This window comes from Phoca vitulina, unplaced genomic scaffold (genome assembly GCF_004348235.1).
Source record: "Phoca vitulina isolate PV1807 unplaced genomic scaffold, GSC_HSeal_1.0 scaffold41, whole genome shotgun sequence".
Classification (NCBI taxonomy): domain Eukaryota; kingdom Metazoa; phylum Chordata; class Mammalia; order Carnivora; family Phocidae; genus Phoca; species Phoca vitulina.
Window position 1 is genome coordinate 12,131,561 of NW_022589744.1, and position 19,401 is coordinate 12,150,961.

Below are 19,401 nucleotides of genomic sequence, written 5' to 3' on the forward strand. Positions count from 1 at the left end.
CACCGCCCCCTCTGGGACTCGGAGAGGCACCGGCTAGAGCGTCCCCGGAGCCGCCATCTCAGATGAGGGCAGGGCGGTGGACAACTCTTCTAAAGCTTGTTCTGCCCAGGGAAGCCTCACGAACGGCTCCGCTGCTTGCTTTTGTCGCTCCCACGGGAGCTCTTTTGCTCTCACGTTCTTGGGCGGTGCGACCTCACTTGATAGTGGTCCCAGCCTTTGCCAGCTTTTCTGCCAGGATCCAAAATGTCTGCGTCCGCGGAGGGTGACGATCTAGCTCTGCGCCTCTATGCTAACACAGCCCGCGCGCCGGGCGAGGCTCGAGCGCCCAGCTGGGATTGATTTGAAAAGTGGAGGCGGCGTTGTTTGCCGCGGGTTGTTGCGGTGCCCCAGAGGTGGTGTGTGTGGACCCGAGCCCGATCTGTATTCCCCAAACAGGCTCTCACCTGGTATCTGCACCTAAGGCGAAGTTCCTTGAACGGGTCAAAGGACTCCTGCCAGTTACCGCTTTGCTCTCAATCATGGAAGCCCTTCTTCCTCCTCTTGCACAAGCCCCGGTCCCTCAGAGACCTATCGGGAGTAGCATCTGCTTGCTAGGTCACCTCGCTCACAGTAAGCCACCCTCCGCCCCGGACTGTACCAGGGACGATACCGTGCATAGATGCTTGGGTTTCATTTACCGTTGTGAACCATCTGTCTTGCCAACTAGGATGTAAACCCTCTTAGGGCAAGATTGTGTATAGCTGGGGCGCCCGGGTGGCTCAGTCATTAAGCGTCTGCCTTCGGCTCAGGTCATGATCCCAGGGTCCTGGGATCGAGCCCCGCATCGGGCTCCCTGCTCGGCGGGAAGCCTGCTTCTCCCTCTCCCGCTCCCCCTGCTTGTGTTCCCTCTCTCGCTGTGTCTCTCCCTGTCAAATAAATAAAATCTTAAAAAAAAAAAAGATTGTGTATAGTTTGGGGTTCAGATTTCCCAGTGTCTAGTGCAGTGTGATGGGTTCCAGAGGCACGCAATCAATACATGTTGAATGAGACCCAAGAAGTGAAAGGAGGGGAAGCCTTTGGATCACTAGTTATCAGCTGCCCCAGGATTGGGGAGGGAGGCCCGTGTTGTGCTTCTCAACACACACAGTACCGTCTTCTGAAAATATCTTTTAGGGACTCTGCCTGCTGTGACATTGGGCCTGAGGCAACAATAGATTGTGACTCATCACCTCAGGAAGGCTCACAATCCTAAAGCTTCAGGATTTGGAAACTGAACTACCCTGGGGCCCACAGCAGCCTGGTCCACATTCTGCTGGCTTTCCAGAATTACTGCCCCACCCACCCTCTCCCTCCCCATGGGACAGGTTTAATTAAAAGATAATAATAATAATAAAATAAAATAAATGTTTTTAAAGCACATGAGCTAAATAGCCTAAGCCAAATTATTTTTTTATTTTTATTATTTTTTGAAGATTTTATTTATTTATTTTTGAGAGAGAGTGCTCTAGTGGGGAGGGCGAGGGGCAGAGTGAGAGAGAAAGATCTCAAGCAAACTCCAAGCTGAGCAGGAGCCTGTGGCCGGGCTCCATCCCACGACCCTGAGATCATGACCTGAGTCAAAACCAAAGGTCAGCGGCTTAACTGACTGAGCCACCCAGGTGCCCCCCAAATTATTTAACCATAAGCCTTGTCACCTTTTTTTTTTAAGCTTTTATTTTTAAGTAATCTCTACACCAAACGTGGGGCTCAAACTCACAACCCTGAGATCAAGAGTCACGCTCTACTGACTGAGACGGCCAGGCACCCCACACCTTATATTCCCTTCTAAAACAAAAGGAAACCACTTCCCTTCACATTTTCCTATCTGTATCCCCCAGAACCCCTGTACCATGTTCATTTGCTCCTCCTCTATTCCCCCTGTGAGTGAACATGACCATGAGGTTCCCAGCCAATAAATCCCACGATTTATCATCTTTTACTCTTTTCTTCCCCTCGCTTTCTACATCTATCCGCTTATCCATGTGTTAACATTTACTCAGCACCTGCTATTTGCCAGGCCCGTTTTAGGTGTTTGGGATACTTTAGTAAAGAAAAAAAAAAAAAGACAGAAATTCCTTTTTTTTTTTTTTTAAGATTTTATTTATTTGACAGAGAGAGAGACACAGTGAGACAGGGAACACAAGCAGGGGGAGTGGGAGAGGGAGAAGCAGGCTTCCCGCCAAGCAGGAAGCCCGATGCAGGGTTCAATCCCAGGACCCCGGGATCATGACCTGAGCCAAAGGCAGACGCTTAACGACTGAGACACCCAGGCGCCCCAAGACAGAAATTCCTACCCTGGAGGGGTACAATCTAGCAGGGGAAGAGAGATTTAAAAGAAAAAAAAATGAACAAATATCATAAATGAATAATTTATGTAATATGTTAGCAGGTTTTTCCTCTTGCAGCAGTAACAAAGTACCACAAACATAGTGGCCTAAAACAACACAAATTTATGACCTTATAGTCGTCGAGGTCATAAGCCCTAAAGTCACGGTGTTGGCAGGCCTGCATTCTTTCTGGAGGTTCCGGAGGAGAATCTGTTTCCTTGCCTTTTCCACTCTCTAGAGGCTACGTGCATTCATTGCTCGTGGCCCCCCTCTTGAAAACCAGCATCTTCAAATCTCTCTCTGTCTGATCTGCGCTTCCATCGTCATGTCCTTTCCCACTCTGACACTCCTACCTCCCTCTGATAAGGACCCTTGTAATTTCATTGGACTCAACGGGATATGCGGTATAATCTCCCCCCTCGAGGACCTTCACTTCACATCTGTGAAGTCCCTATCACCATATAAAGTAACCTATTCACAGGTTCTGAGGATAGGATGTCAGCATCTTTGGGGAGCTATTATTCTGCCTACTGCAGAAGGCCAAAAGCAAACAAACTAACCACACACACACACACACACACACACACAGGAGAGCAGAGGAAGGGGGTTCCGGAGAGGGGTAACAAGCTTTGTCTTTTCTACCTTCTGAATTACCTCTGGCATCCCTCCCAGCCCCTCGGCCCCCCTTCCACAGGCCTGTCACTAGGGTCAGCGGGGGGGCCCCCCTGTGGGTTCCTTCATAGTGACCTCTTTCTCATCCTTCTCATCTGGGACCTCCTCCACTTAATCTGTCCTAAGAATCACCTGATGGATCGGAGTCTATGCTTCTTTCTGATGCTTCTGATTCAACAAGTTTGGAAAATACTTAGTAATGCATTCTCCACATAAGCTGGAGCGAGCTTTACATATACGGATGTGATAGTGACTCCCCTCAAAACCTATCTGTGGCTGCCTGTCACTTTTAGAATAAAGACGACCTCCTTGTGATCTCGCCCATTCCTGGGTCTTCAGTTTTATCCTCTTATTCTTCCAGTCGGCATCACCCTGACTGGTTTCCTCTAGCTCTGCACTGGCCTCCTCCCTGGTTGCCACAGGGCTTTTGCATGTGCTGTTCTCGCTCCTCCTTACCACCCACTCCATTCTTATTCATCCTCAGCCCTAGAGAGCCTTCTCAGACCTCTCTGACTAGATCAAAGTCCCCTGGTATTGGCTCTCCCAGCAATACATTCTTAAGACACTGGTCACACTTGCGAATTTATATTTTGTAAAGACCGCCAGTCATGACCCTATATCATTTCTCCTTTCTTCCTTTTAATGTTAGAACCAGCCCAGCTGGGGTCCTGGCCCAGCCTTCCTTGCAGCTAATACAGCCACGTGCCCACATCTGGCCAGTCGAGGGAGAACGGAAGTGATGCGTGCAGTGCCCAGGCCTCTCCTCCCCCCTGGTCTTCCACCGTCAGGAATGGACACCCCGGCACATCCGCTGTTGGTCCAGAGACGGAGGCCACATGTTGAGGATGGAAGAGCCACCTGGGCCGCTGGCTGACCTGGCCAGCCTTAGACCACCCACCTCTGCTCTGTTACACACTCAGGTAAGGTCGGATCGGCTCGGAGAGCAGCTTAGCCTGTCCCCAGCTGGTCCTCACTGGCTGGGTGATTGTTTATCTCCCACCAGACTTAACTCCAAAAGGCAGGGATGGACTCTGTTCATCCTTGCATCCCTATCTCTGGACGGGATCTATCTCTGGATCCGTTGGGTGCAGCCAGCCCATCTCAATTGTAGGAGTCTCGATAAGAAATCACAAAATGTAAGATTGGGAAGTACTCACTCTCACAAAGCCCCAGTGCCAAAGTTCCTACAAACATCCCTTATCCCTCCACTGATGAGATGGGGAGGAAGGGCCACGAAAGATGAATTTGGGATAACCATTTGGGAGCCATCTCATGGTCCCCGGAAGACAGCCAGGCTCCTAGACTGTCTCAGGATGAAGCTGGGATTTGGGCACCTGCTGTCACCAGAAGCACCCTCAGGGGAGGTGGATCATCTCAGCTTGGGATCAAGAACAGCAGAGCCATGTTCTGTTTTAATGTGATGCTTCATTAAAAATGAACATTTGGGGGTGCCTGGGTGGCTCAGTTGGTTGAGCGTCTGGCTCTTGATTTCGGCTTGGGTGGTGATCTCAGGGTCATGAGAACAAGCCCTGCACTGGGCTCCGTGCTCAGTGGGAAGTCCGCTGGAGATTCTCTCTTCTTCCTCTACCCCTCCCCTTCGTGCACTCTCTCTCTCAATAAATAAATAAATAAATAAAATCTTTAAAAAAATAAAAATGAACATTTGGATTGTACTGTTGAAAGTTTTCCCCAGATTATTTTCTTTTTCTTTTTTTTAAAGTTTTTTTTTTTAAGATTTTATTTATTTATTTGACAGAAAGAGTGAGAGAGGGAACACAAGCAGGGAGAGTGGGAGAAGGAGAAGCAGGCTTCCTGCGGAGCAGGGAGCCCGATGCGGGGCTCCATCCCAGGACCCTGGGATCATGACCTGAGCCGAAGGCAGACGCTCAACGAACAAGTGAGCCACCCAGACGCCCCTAAAGATTTTTTTTTGTTTTAAGTAATCTCGGGGCCTGGGTGGCTCAGTCGGTTAAACATCTGACACTTGATTTCAGCTCAGGTCCATGATCTCAGGGTCATGAGATTAAGCCCTGTGTCAGGCTCCATGCTGAGCATGCAGCCTGCTTAAGATTCTCTCTCCCTCTCCCTCTGCTCCTCCCCACACCACGGGCATTCTCTCTCTCTCTTAAAAAAAATTAAAAATTAAATTAAATTAAAAAATAGATAATCTCTACGCCCAACATGGGGCTCAAACTCACAACCCCGAGATCAAGAGTCGCATGCTCCACCAACTGAGGCACCCAGGTGCCCCACCCCACCCCACCCTTTTTTTTCTTTCAGTTTTATACCTTTATTTGACAATCAGCGATTAGTTCTCATCCACATTAACTATCTGTAGATTTTTGAAAGTGGTGACAGGTACATAGGTAACCAGTGTGTAGAGCTTGTTTGGTGAATCTTCATCCTCGTTGTGTTTTCTGGACAACCGCACACGGATACGGTATGGAACATTCCTTATTCCTTTGGCCCAGACAGCTTTGTTGAGCCTGGTGTCAATGCGCACATCTGGAGTTCCCATCTCCTTCATGGCAAATTTCCGGATCTCTTTGAGTGCCCGAGGGGCACGCTTCTTGAAATCCACTCCGTGGATGCGCTTGTGAATGTTGATGGTGTATTCTCTGGTCACTACCTCGTTGATGGCAGAACGGCCCTTCTTCTTCTCGCCACCCTTCTTCGCGGGAGCCACTCTGCCGGGCCCTGGTTGGAAAGCCACACTTTATAAATAATTAATGTGGCATCCTGGTGGCTCCCAAAATATTCCAGGTCCTGGCACATAGTAGGTACTCAACATGTATTTGTGGACTCAGTCCTGGGGTGAGCCTGCAGACGAGGCCGGAGACGGTCATTATTTCTAGCTGGGCAGCCGCGTGCTCCGCAAGAGGGGAGAGCAGGTCTTGGGTATAACCAGTTAGTCGCTCCATAGTGCCCCCTACTGGTCCTTGAGTTCCTTGAGCGGTTGCTGCCACGTGGTCCCATTACTGGGTCCTGCCGGGTTTAGCACAGCCCCCGGCGCACAGTTAATGTTTGATAAATGCTTTGTCGGAAAGGGGAGAGCCAAGCAGTCCCAGGGACCCATCTCCCAGCCCTGCCTGGGCTTTGCAGCAATTCCAGGATGCCTCGGGCGGCTGATGGTCCGTCAGGCCAAGACCTCAGGAGGGTGTGATGCCTCAGCATCCTAACAGGAGGTCTTGGCCTTAGTCTGGTGTATCGGCCCCTATTGCCCAGGTAGATATGTCCTCCTGCGGAGTGGTGATGCTCACATCACCTCACAATATTCATCGTGTGTGGCTACTGGGGCCGATGCCCCCACGGCAACATTTCAGGGGCTTCCCCGAGGAGAGGCGTGAAGTGACAGCACAGCACGGCCCGCTTCTCAGCGCCCAGAGAAAGAACCCACAACTGAAGAGCATTTAGCCACAGGAAAGTGAGAAGCAACCCAGTGCCCCTTAATCACACAAGGGCTGACTAAATTACGGCACCTCCACGCAGCAGAATATTTGGCAGCTCTCAAAAAGTTGGCTTCTTAAGGAATCACTGATGGTTTGGGAGGTGCTCACATACAATGTGGCTTGAACGATGTGGCAAGCAAACCGATTTAGAAATGATCTGTGGGGGGCGGGGCGCCTGCGTGGCTCAGTCAGTTAAGCATCCGACTCTTGATCTTGGCTCAGGTCTTGATCTTGGGTCTGAGTTCCAGCCCCCCGCTGGGCTCCACACTGGGCATGGAGCCTACTTTAAAAAAAGAAAAAAGAAATGATCTGTGCGTATTTTTGTGGAGACAAAGTGAGAGCTGACAGATCTCCCCATGTTTCAAAGCAGCAGTGTCAAAGGGCCTTGGTCCGGCGAGTCACAGGGCAGCCCAGAGAAGAGCCAGGGAGTGAAAGTCCAGCTCCTTGCCACTCCCTGGGGACAACTCTGAGTCTCCCCAGCTGTCCTGGGCCATAACCTGCTCAGTCACACAGCGCCGCCCCCCCACACACACACTCTTCCCTATTGCTGCTCCCTAGTTTCACTTCCCACATAAGCTGTTCACACATTCTTGTCGTGGTGCCTGCTGCTGGGCGACCGCAAGCTGAGACAAGGCTATACCTACTAAGCTTCTGCTCATTTCATCTCCCACCAGACTTAACTCCAAAAGGCTTTTCCTTGTGTAAATTCCTAGGGGTCTACAGTGGTTCATTTGATGATCAATTTGGCTGGACCATGGTGCCCAGGTATTTGGTCAAATATCATTCTAGATAGTTCTGTGAAGGTTTTTTTTTTTTAAGATTTTATTTTTAAGTAATCTTTACACCCAGCTTGGGGCTCAAACTCACAACCCTGAGATCAGGAGTCACACATCCCAGCCAGGTGCCCCAGATGAAGGTATTTTTTGGATCAGATTAACATTTAAATTCGTGGATTTTGAGTAGATTACCTTCCATAGTGTGGGTGGGCCGCATCTAATCAGTGGAAGGCCTGACTAGAACAGAGATTGACCTCCTGGAGCAAGAGGGAATTTTGCCAGCTGACTGTCTTTGGACTCAGACTGCATCTCTTCCCTGAGTCTCCAGTCTGCCAGCCTTACTCCATCAGATTTTGGATATCCATCTACACACAATGTTGTAGATATAATGTTTATATTACATATAATGTCAGTTCTGTTTCTCTGGAGAACTCTGATACAGGGTCTGAAATTAGGAGAAAGGGGTCCTTTTTTTTTTTTTTTTTTTAGGGGGGGGGGGGGGGGGGGGGGGGGGGGTAGGGAAGAGGGAGAATCTTTTTTTTTTTCTTTTTTTTTTGAGAGAGAGAAAATCTTAAGCAGGCTCCACACCCAGCATGGAGTCTGATGTGGGGCTCGATCTAACAACCCTGAGATCATGACCTGAGCCAAAATCGAGAGTCCGATGCTTAACTGACTGAGCCACCCAGGCGTCCCCCTCTGCTCATTTATATTATAGGAGAAAAATGGAGGCAAAGGAAGACATAATTATTTGCTCAAGGTCACACAGCTGTTAAGAGTTGGCTCCCAGAGTCTGGCTCCCAAGACCACGCCCATTTTGGGCAACCTGCAGCCTCTCTCAGAGTCCCTGGGGCAGTAAGAGACTCCACCCCCCGATAATGTCCCAGTTTATTAATGGACCACAGCTATTGTTGGATATTTGTACTGTTTGGGGGTTTTCGCTGTTAAAGAGCCTAGACCCTCTCGAACCTGAAATGTGGCACACTTGAGCCAGGCACCTTGTGACTTTCTCAATTATTTGGTCCATGACTTGTTATAACCTGTGTCCTTAATGTTCATCTCCTACCTTCTCAGGCTCTTCTGCCTCTGGCCTTTTTCCTGCTTCCATGTCTTTCTCTTTGATCTCCTCTTGCCAGTGCTGCTTGGAATCTGGTGATATGGGCAAGGAATCAGCTCTTGTTTGGCAGGAGCTTCTGCAGAAGTTCTAGAAGGCACTAGAAAGCACCAGAAGGTTTCTACTTGAACCAAAGTCTTTAATGAGGTATGGATATTTGTGAGACCCTGTAATACCTCCAGAGGCCTCCAGCAAGAGTTACTAAAAACCCCACAATAGGTGGGTTCTGTCCTATTGAGGACTCTTCACTGTCATTCCATCTCAGGTTTTCCAGTGGTCATCTCAGCAGCTGTTCCCTATCACTGTCCTTGCTGAAGTTGGGAAAGGTCACTCCCTGCGTGCTTGGCTCTGTCTGCTCAGTATTTTGCTCTTGCCCCCAGCATGGTTTCTGGTGTCCTATAGAGAGAATCAGCTCTGAGATCCAAGTTGGTATTATTTTTAGAAATAAAGATCATTCCGTCTCAGCTTGCTGAGGCCTGTTCAGAGAAAGAAAACAGAGAAAGGCTTCATATTTTTCCAAAGTTCAAGTGGGAGTGGAGCATCATGGATGCAAAACTCCTGAATCATTGCCTGAACTGTTCTCTTTTGTTCCGAAGATGACCTTGCCTTCCAAATCATTCATCCATCAGGGGCCAAGGCTGAGCAATCCTAAACACACCTCTCTTTGTCTTATTCAGACCCTTCTTGGACAATTCTTCCTGCCCAACCTGAACCTGTCCCCCCACCCTGTCTTCACGTTTTTAGAACAGAGGAGATCATGTTTCTACTGATCGTGCTGAACCGGCATTTCATTTATCAGCAGTATCATTGTTTTCTTAGACTTGAAGACCAAAATTAGGTTGAATATGGAACATGTCACCTTGTGCTGAGCAGAGTGGTTTCGTTCTTGCGGGAAACGTTCAGCGGGTCTGGACCCTCAAGGATCAGACGGGTCTTACAGAGAAAGAAAAAAATTGAAACTGGTCAAGTGAAGTCTCACTTCAAACTTCAAAGAGGACATTCTTTACAAAATGAGCAGAGGGGGGCGCCTGGGTGGCTCAGTCGGTTAAGCATCGGACTCTCGACTATTATATATAATATAATATAACATAATATAATATTATATAATAATTCCTACCTAGAAGGGTTTTGTGATGGGTAAGCTTGTTAATACATGTCAGGCAGTTAGAACAGGGTCTGGCATATATGAACTATGAAGTGAAGGGAGGTGGGAAATGTTTATACATATTTATTCGCCAGGAGGCAATCAGGAAAAGGAACCACATTCGTTATGTTATTTTTATTTGTTTATTTTTAAAGATTTTATTTTTTTGAGAGAGAGAGTGAGAGAGCACAAGAAGGGGGAGCGGCAGAGGGAGAGTGAGAAGCAGACTCCCCAGTGAGCAGGAAGCCCGATGCAGGGCTGGATCCCAGGACCCTGGAATCATGACCTGAGCCGAAGGCAGATGGTTAACCAACTGAGCCACCCAGGCGCCCCTAAATAAATAATCTTAAAAAAAAAAAGAAAGGGGACACCTGGGTGGCTCAGTCGGTTATGCGTCTGCCTTCTGCTCAGGTCATGATCTTAGGGTTCTGGGATCGGGTCCTACATCGGGCTTCTTGCTCGGCAGGGAGTCTGCTTCTCCTTCTTCCTCTGCTGCTCCCCCTGCTTATGCTCTCCCTCTCTCTCTCTCTCTCTGTCAAATAAAACCTTTAAAAAAGGGGCGCCTGGGTGGCTCAGTCGTTAAGCGTCTGCCTTCGGCTCAGGTCGTGATCCCAGGGCTCTAGGATCGAGCCCCACATCGGGCTCCCTGCACCGCGGGGAAGCCTGCTTCTCCTTCTCCTACTCCCCCTGCTTGTGTTCCCTCTCTCGCTATGTCTCTCTCTGTCAAATAAATAAATAAAATCTTAAAAAAAAAAAAAAAAAAAAAACCTTAAAAAAAAAAAAAAAGATAGGCCAAGGGGCATCTGGCTGGCTCAGTTGGTGGAGCATGCGCCTCTTGATCTTGGGGTTGTGAGTTCGAGTCCCATGTTGGGTATAGAGATTATTTAAAGAAATAAAATCTTTAAAAATAAAATAAAAAATGAAGGTAGGCCTGAATGAAAGTGTGGCCATAGGAGGGAGAAAACAGCACAGATGGGCATAATGGACTTCAGCATGTGAGAAGCGGTGTGGTCTACCCCGCAGCCCTGAGAGTGGGGGCTGAGGTCAGCTGAGGATGCAGAATGTTCTAGGCCAGAGAGAGATTGTGGCAGGGGTCCAGTTCTCAGATCCCAAGGTCCTCCACGTTCTCAGAAGGAGTGGGAGCCGAGAAGATTGTGGTTGGAGACCAGAGATGTCCCAGATGAGAAGAGGGGGAGCCCCTCCCGCCCACAGCACAGCATGAGAGCAGGGGGGGCTTTGCAGGAGGAAGACAGGTGTTTGTGGAGGCCATGTGGGGAGCTGGTGGGATGAGGACGCTGTGCCTGTCAGGGCAGGAGTCAGGGCTCCCTGGCCCGTGAGGGGACAGCTCTGGGGTCTGATGCCCCTGCACTCAGTCCTGGTTCTGCTGGATCGCCTGGGGCACTCCCTCATCCCGCACCTGTGTTTCTTCATCTATAAAACAGTGACCATGGTAACACCTGCCCAGGGTTATGAGATGGTGCATGTATGACAAGGTGGACGGAGGTGCCCAATGGGATCTTTCCTGTTTTCCAAGAATTACCTACCAGCCCCCACTACCAAGAATAAAATGCATCCCACATTTTAAGTTCAGAAGACTAGCAGCTGGTGGGCTGGCTGGGAGATGTCTCTCAGCGCTGACATTATAAACACTTTCTGTAATCAAGAACTTGGCTGGCCTTTGTCCCTGGGTCCTCAGAGGTCACCTCTAGATCCTCGGAATTTCCCGAGTGATAGGAATGTCTGCTATTCATGTTTGGGCCCCCCAAACCCCCCAGATCATTGATGATAAACCATGTTATATGAGCTCAACCTGCAGGGAACAAAGGGGGCTGGAGATTGCATTCAATCGATGGTCAGTAATTTAATCAAGGTGCCTACACAACGAAACCCCAATAAAACTCTTAGATCCCAAAGCTCGGGTGAGCCTTCCTGGTTGGTGATGCTCTGCCTATTGTCACACAATGATGTGCAAGAATGTGTAACTCAGGGGAGCCCTTTGGGAGAGAGTGTCTCGTGGGCAGGCCTGTGGGGCCCCTGCTTGTCCACATCACGCCTACAGGGCACTGGTTCTCAACCAGGTCATTTGGCCCCCGAGGGACATTTGGCAATGCCTATACACATTTTGGTTGCAAAGCTGGGGAGGAGCTACCAGCATCTGGTGAGCAGAGGCCAGGGATATTGCTAAATTATGTCCAGGCCAAGCCCCCACGACAAGGAATGATCCAACCCCAAAAATGTCAATAGCGCTGAGGACGGGCAACCGAGCTCTAGAGAATGAACTAGATCAGCAGTGAAGACCCAGAGCCCAGGAGAACCACGTCGCGGCCACTATAGGGAGCACATCTGCTTCCCATTTCTCTCCTCTTGGCCTCAACCTCAGACAAGTAAGCACAGAAGAGGGGGACACAGTGATATCAAAGACATACGTGTCCCTGCTTCTTCCCGCTGGGGCCTCAGGCCTGGCCTGCGGAGGGGAAGGATGGGGGGTAATCTGAGAAAACTTAGACTTTTGAAAAGAACAAGTGTTGAACACCAGAGTGAGGCTGTGTTAACAACCAAAAACGGCTGGAAGGCAGACTGAGGTGCCTGCTGGGGAGCTTTCTGCCCAGTGAGAACGGGGATTTTGCCAGAACACAGCTGGTGGCAGCTGTTAGAAAAAAATAAGATCTTTTGCTCACGTGCACGTCGACAAGATGCATTTCCTTAGTGAAAATGGCTCCTTAATGAAAGTTAGCACACTGCCTGGCACAAATTAAGAGCTTACTAAAGGCTGACCACTTGTGTTAAGAGGGAAGTGGAACGTCAGCAGAGCCGGCTTAAGGATAAGTGTTGTCATGCAGAGACAGCTGGTTTCGGTTAAAGCACAGAGATCAAGGAAGCCGGGGCCTTGAGTAACAGGGCACCCGGGTTCCTGAAAATATATTTGAAGGAGTCTATTCTTTTTTTTTTTTCAAGATTTTTATTTTTAAGTAATCTCTACACCCAATTTGGGGCTTGAACTTACAACCCCAAGATCAAGAGTCCCATGCTCCACTGACTGAGCCAGCCAGGCGCCTCTTATGGAGTCTATTCTTAAGCTACAAACCGGTTTCCTTAAGGGCAAAGCAGTTCTCTAAAGTTGCACCAATTCTGGGGCGCCTGGGTGGCTCAGTCGGTGAAGCGTCTGCCTTCGGCTCAGGTCACGATCCCGTGGTCCTGGGATCGAGCCCCACGTTGGGGCTCCCTGCTCAGCGGGGAGCCTGCTTCGCCCTCTCCCTCTGCCCCTCCCCCTGCTTGTGTTCGCTCTCTCTCTCTCAAATAAAGACATAAAATCTTAAAGAAAATAAAGTTGCACCAATTCTTACTTCCTGAGGTAGGTAACAAGACTCTCCAAGATGGCCGCCATCAACTCCTTCTCTCTCTAAACGGATGCCGCTCCTCACGCCATAGGCAGGGGCCCTAATCCCCTCCCCTGGAACCTGAGCAGGACTCAGTGATTTGCTTGAGCAGTAGAATGTCGTACACGTGAGGTTCTGGGATTTCCAAGGCTGGGGCACGAGAAGCCTCGCAGCTTCTGCCTGGATCTCTTGGGATGACTGCTCTTGAGATATTCCCTCTTGTAACCCAGCGGCCATGTCACATGGAGAGGCCGCAGGGCGCTGCTCTGGCTGACAGCCCCAGCTGAACTCTTCGCTGACAGCCAGCCACAACCGTCCCCGCATGAGAGAGGCATCGCAGACATTTAGCCCACTACCCCTGTAACCACGTGAGTCCCCAAGTGCGAACCACCCATCTGAGCCTTGTCAACCCACGCTGGACCCAATAAATTATTGCTTCAAGCCACGACGTTTTTTGGGTGATTTATTACTCAGACACAGATAACTGGAATACTTCCCTAGGTAATCCGTGCTTTCAGACACATATGCTCCTTTCTTGGATGAAAAATTGTCTTTCTAGTGATTGCCCGGGAAGGCTTCACACCAGTGGGATATCCGGGCTGGTGGAAAGACGGCAAACACCAACACAAGCCCAAGTTCCAGCTTATGCATAGTACCAACTCACAAGCCAGGTAACCTTTGATGTGAGAGCATCTCAGCACCTCCCTTCCCTTCCCCACCTGACAATGTCTTCCTCCTTTCCATTCCTCCATAAATTTCAAACTGTTATTCCAAAACAGTCATTACAGAAGCATGGTCAGGGTGTTAGAAATCTGACTGAGGTCAGGAAGTACTGTGCGGGGGCGCCTGGGTGGCTCAGTCGTTAAGCGTCTGCCTTCGGCTCGGGTCATGATCCCAAGGTCGTGGGATTGAGCCCTGCATCCAAGGGCTTTGTGGGAAGCCTGCTTCTCCCTCTCCCACTCCCCCTGCTTGTGTTCCCTCTCACACTGTGTCTCTCTCTGTCAAATAAATAAATAAAATCTTTAAAAAAAAAAAAGAAAAAAGAAACTACTGTGTGGACAGGTTGGGGGGGGCAGCTGGGTAATTCAATCCAAGTATCCGAGGCTTAGCCGCTAGGGTGAAGTCTTAAAGTACTCCTAATGGGAAGGCAACTTTATCTTTCATGGACACACAAGGGAGAATAGAATCCTCTGGTAATTAAATACCAATTAGACATTAAGAAAAAGTGTTTATAAAATTGTATTACCATTCAACAGGGAAATAAGATTTAATTGAGCTTTTTAATTCACGAGCGCTCCTGCTTTGACACCACCTAGTGGGAGTGACTGTAATAGCTCCAGAGACCCCAGTCCCCTTCTCATGCAGCCAGCTTTGTCACCGTCCCCACATTCCCATGCCAGCGTCTGGGAGGATGTGGGGAGAGATCGTGGTAGTATGCATCATTTCCGCACTACGCCTGCCTGATTCATCCCCAAACATGAAGTAGTCGCTGGGACCAGACAGCTCATGATGCCCTTCAAGAAGTTTTCTGTGGCATTTACAGAAATCTGTGAGTTCTTTGAGCTTGCCCACCTGCTTGGGAAACAGGCTACATATCCCCCTTTTATGCTAAGTCAGCGGTTCCCAAATTTGTCTGCACATTAGGAGATCCCCAGGGGGGTTCCAATGTGCTGTCTCGTTTGGGAGCCTCAGTGCTAAGTGACCCTAAGTCCCCAGGTCATCAGCAGACCTGGTGCCTATTGTCTCTTGCCTCCTCTCCGCTTTCCATTAGGAATATCCCAAGGCCGAACCCAGTTAGAAACCTCTTAGCACTTACCACCTCTGCCTAGTTGGTGAAGACTTCATGGATTAAAAAAAAAAAAAAAGGCTGGATTTTTTTTTTTTTTAAAGATTTTATTTATTTGGGGCGCCTGGGTGGCTCAGTTGGTTAAGCAACTGCCTTCGGCTCAGGTCATGATCCTGGAGTCCCGGGATCGAGTCCCACATCGGGCTCCCTGCTCAACGGGGAGTCTGCTTCTCCCTCAGATCCTCCCCCTCTCATGCTCACTGTCTCCCATTCTCTCTCTCAGATAAATAAATAAAATCTTCAAAAGAAAAAAAAAAAGTTTGAAAAAAAAAAAGATTTTATTTATTTGACAGAGAGAGACGCAGCGAGAAAGGGAACACAAGCAGGGGGAGTGGGAGAGGGAGAAGCAGGCTTCCCACGGAGCAGGGAGCCCGATGTGGGGCTCGATCCCAGGACGCTGGGACCATGACCTGAGCCGAAGGCAGACACTTAACGACTGAGCCACCCAGGCGCCCCAAAAGGCTGGATTTAAAATTCTTCCGTCTCTAGGGGCGCCTGGCTGGCTCAGTCAGTAGAGCCCCATGTTGGGTGTGGAGCCTACTTAAAACAAAAATTTTCCCCCATCTCTAATGTATTTTTACTTTGGTTAAATTTTAAGTGTTTTTTTTCCCAAATAAAAATACATCGTGTACGTGGTTATCCTTAGGTGGTGGGCAGGGCTGGAAGGGGGCACGAGGAGTTTCTAGGATGTATTTGTTTTTATTAATATCGGTGCATTGGGGCGCCTGGGTGGCTCAGTTGTTAGGCGCCTGCCTTCGGCTCAGGTCATGATCCCAGGGTCCTGGGATCGAGCCCCACATTGGGCCCCCTCCTCCTCGGGAAGCCTGCTTCTCCCTCTCCCACTCCCCCTGCTTGTGTTCCCTCTCTTGCTGTGTCTCTCTCTGTCAAATAAATAAAAAAAATCTTAAAAAAAAATATCAGTGCATTGGCTCATAAATACAATGTCTATGATCTGTGCGCTTTTCTGTAGGTATTTATACTTCAGTAGGGAACCCAGCACACGCATTGCAGACCTATTGGGGGAAACACAGGGAAGTAAATAGAAAATGGGAGTGAGGGACCGCCAAAGATCAGCACTTAGGTGACACTGCTTTTTACAGGAGGTAAAATCCCTCCCACTAATACTACCCCAGTGATGACTGCACCCCTCATCCTCGTAAGGAGAGGGAAGCTGCCCCCGGCAGTTACATGAGGCTGAAGGACTGGACTCCAATGACTCCATGCCCAAGAGGGACTGGTTGGAAAAGACAGCGGGGTCACCGCACTTTCTCGCTGACCAAGACTCTCTCCCTGGTCTAATCAGGCTCACCTGAGCTCTCCTTTTGCTCAGGCCTCCCACCCTGGGCTCCCCCTGTGCCTCCCCTTGCACAGTCCGGTTCCAGCAAGAAACCCGCTTGGTCAGTTTTGCCAGAATGCCCCACCCTCCATGTCTGATCACCTTCCATATCTGTTGGGGTCCCTCACCCTCCACCACACCCCCCTGCCCCCCGCCGGGGTGGTGTCTGATCTCTCTGGTTGCCACCAGCGAGGTCTGCTAGGTTGGATGAGTCAGAATCTTGCCTTATTCCTGTTTCCTTTTAGGAATTTCTCGTCCACCGACACCCCCACCCCCCACTGTCCCCGACAAGCTCCTTGGCTATAAATCTCCACTTTTCCTTGTATTTGGAATTGAGGCCCCTCTCTGCCTCCCACCGCCAGACCCCAGTGTAGGGGTCCCTACACCTGTCACAACCTGCCTCAGCCATCTCTAACAAGAGTCTTGAATAACGTTATCTTTAACACCGCCCAAGTCCGAATTTCAGCTGCAGCTTTAAAAATGGAGATTTTGTGCATCACACAAGAATGATCCTGAGAGGGGGAACTGCCCTTTCCTTCAAGTCCCTTATTTAAAAACAAACAAACAAACAAAAAACTGGAGGTGAAATGCACAAAACACAAAATGGACAGTTCAGTGGCATTTTGTGCATTCACAGTGTTGGGCAACTGCCACCTCCATCTAGTTCCAAAACATCTTCATCGCCCCCAAAATAAAACCCACATCCATTAAGCAATTACTCCCACGTCCCTCTTACCCCAGCCCCTGGCGGCCACCAGTCTGCTTTCTGTCTTTACAGATTTACCCATTCCGTGGGGCGCCTGGCTGGCTCAGTTGGTAGAACATGTGACTCTTGATTTCATGGTCATGAGTTCAAGCCCTACATTGGGTGTGAACTCCACTTAAAATAAAATTCAGATTTGCCCATTCCAGACATTCCAAGTAAATGGAATCACACAATAGGTGGCCTTTGCACCTGGCTTTTTTCATGTCATATTCTTTTTTTTTTTTTTTGAGAGAGAGAGCACATGAGCACGAGTGGGGGGAGGAACAGAGTGAGAGGGAGAGGGACAGGAAGACTCCACGCTGAGCACAGAGCCCTGTGTGGGGCTCGATCTCAGGACCCTGAGATCATGAGATTATGACCTGAGCTGAAACCAAGAGTCGGATGCTTAACCAACTGAGCCACCCAGATACCCTAAGGAACCTCATTTTAAAAGATATTTTTCTCAAGGACTGGTGGGTAATCCTAGCTTTGTTTTCCACTTCTGTTAGGTCCATTTTTTCATGGTTGACCTGCTAGTCTTTATTTATTTTTTTTTAAGATTTTATTTATTTGACACAGAGAGACACAGCCTAAGAGGGAACACAAGCAGGTGGAGTGGGAGAGGGAGAAGCAGGCTTCCCGTGGAGCAGGGAGCCCGATGCGGGGCTCAGTCCCAGGACCCTGGGATCATGACCTGAGCCGAAGGCAGATGCTTCACTGATTGAGCCACCCAGGCGCCCCCCCGACCTGCTAGTCTTTATTGAGTGCTCGCAACCTGTAAGTCTTGGTCTAGAATTAGAATTAGCGCCCCCAGCTTTCCACTCAGGGTCTCCAGCATTTCAGAAATGCCCGAAAAGGCAGGGACATGGCCCTCAGTGTCCTGGGTTTTGCTGTGGCTCCCCGCTCCCACTCAGTCTTGCTCCAGCCCGTGTGCCTCCCGCAGCGCTGAAGGCTGCAAATCGAGTAAGAGATCCACCCGAGGACTCAACATGCCTCTCCCCTTGGGAACATCACTCGTGCCTGCCAAGAGCTGAAGGAGGCAGACCCGATCCCATGCGAACCATAGTTTGCAGATATTGAGTGTTTTCCCTCCTTAAGTGCTCAGAGTTCTCAGTCTGAGAACCGAGCAGTCACAGACACTTGTCACATGGCACCTGGAACTCAGCCTAAAATGGTAGGACTTTGTGCTTGTTTGCAAGTGCCAAGTTCCGATGCTATGGATTTTCCTAGGCCATCCGAGTCAGGAAGACTGAGGTACCGTTTTAACTCTGCATTGGAGCCATCTGTCCCTCCCTCCCGGGACCCGTCAGCCTGCCGTGCTCAGCGAGGAGGAGGTGGGGTGTCGGACCGTGCCCTTCCGGGCTCTCCGCATCAGCACAGCGGCCTCCTGGCACCCGGGTGTGGCCCCCCCTCCTGGTCATCCTGCTGCATCTGCCAGGGGGATGCGGTTGGGAGAGGTCAGCCCGCAAGCACTTCTTGAGGACTTCCGTGTGCAGACCCGCGATGTTTGCCGTTCCAGGAAGGAGACAAGAAGACAAAAGAAAAGAGGTGTTCTGCAGCCACCTATAAGCTCCCCACAGCTCAGGAGCACTCGCCAGGTCCTTTCCGTTTTTGGTTTGCTTCTAAAAAATAATGTCACTAACTAGTTAGTCTGTAAGCTTTGACAGGTGATCACTTGGTTCCCCACTCCGTTTTGAAAGTGAGTTTCAGAGAAGGCTGCTAGGATCATCTGAGGATGCCTTGAAGGAGAAATGACATCTTAACTCATTCTCAAGATGCTAGTCACGTGGCCGTGGCCAGGACTTCGGGGCGGTGAGCAGAGAGAACACGGAACTCTGCTTTTGGAAATGGCTCTCCTGTCGGCTCAGCAAATCACTCCCCTTGATGCACAAAGGCTTAGGGGCACACGTGTGCAATTAGGTTACAGTGTCCCTTGCCCCCAGCTCCCCTCCTCGGCCCCAGCTGTCCAGCCCATCCTGTATAGTTATTGCTTAGATTACCAGGGTTGTGTCTGGAAAAGAGTCGAAGGGTTTGACCTTCAAGAGGCAAGCCTCCAGGGAAGGGAAATTTCTATTTTCAGGATGTGGATAATGAGCAGCAGCAGGGGTAGGCAAGACGGGCTCCAGCATCCGCGTCTTTGTGTAGCTGGGCGAAGTAGGGCATCCGTGCCCCTCTTTTGCCCCCAAGCTACCACGCCCCAAATGGCATCTATGGAGGAGGACGCCTGAGCCGCTGCCCGGTTTGGATGGAAGAGGAGAGGGACGCATCCCCCAGGTGGCCACCAGGGGTCAGTGGGGTGCCTCCAGCGGGCCTTCCCAGAGGCAGCACGTGCTTCTGGGGTGAGAAGGCACTTCACCTCCCCCTGGCAGACGGGGTCCACCCTCAGGTAGGAGGGACAGCGCCAGACCACCAGTGCAAACGCCGTGTCCAGCCTGGGGCTGTATCCAGTCCACTGTCTGTTTGCTTTGGGAACAACCCAAGGACACACCTCAGCGTTTGAGCGATGTGAAAGTGGAAAACATTGCACAACAAGCCCCCGGAAAGCTGTGGACACACCCATCCCCCTGGCCCGGATGCTGCCTGCTCTGCATTCCTGCTCC

The 19,401-nt window shown here is 50.0% G+C and overlaps 1 protein-coding gene across 1 annotated transcript; it reads right to left on the reverse strand.

Moving 5' to 3' along the window:
* Positions 1 to 5,291: 5,291 nt before the first annotated feature.
* LOC116648145 (60S ribosomal protein L31-like) lies at positions 5,292 to 7,441 on the reverse strand. Its single transcript, XM_032429983.1, has 2 exons — positions 7,435 to 7,441; positions 5,292 to 5,714 (listed from the first exon to the last, which is right to left on the reverse strand). Exons 1-2 carry the CDS (start codon positions 7,439 to 7,441, stop codon positions 5,326 to 5,328), a joined length of 396 nt encoding a protein of 131 aa, XP_032285874.1. The 3' UTR covers positions 5,292 to 5,325.
* Positions 7,442 to 19,401: the final 11,960 nt, after the last annotated feature.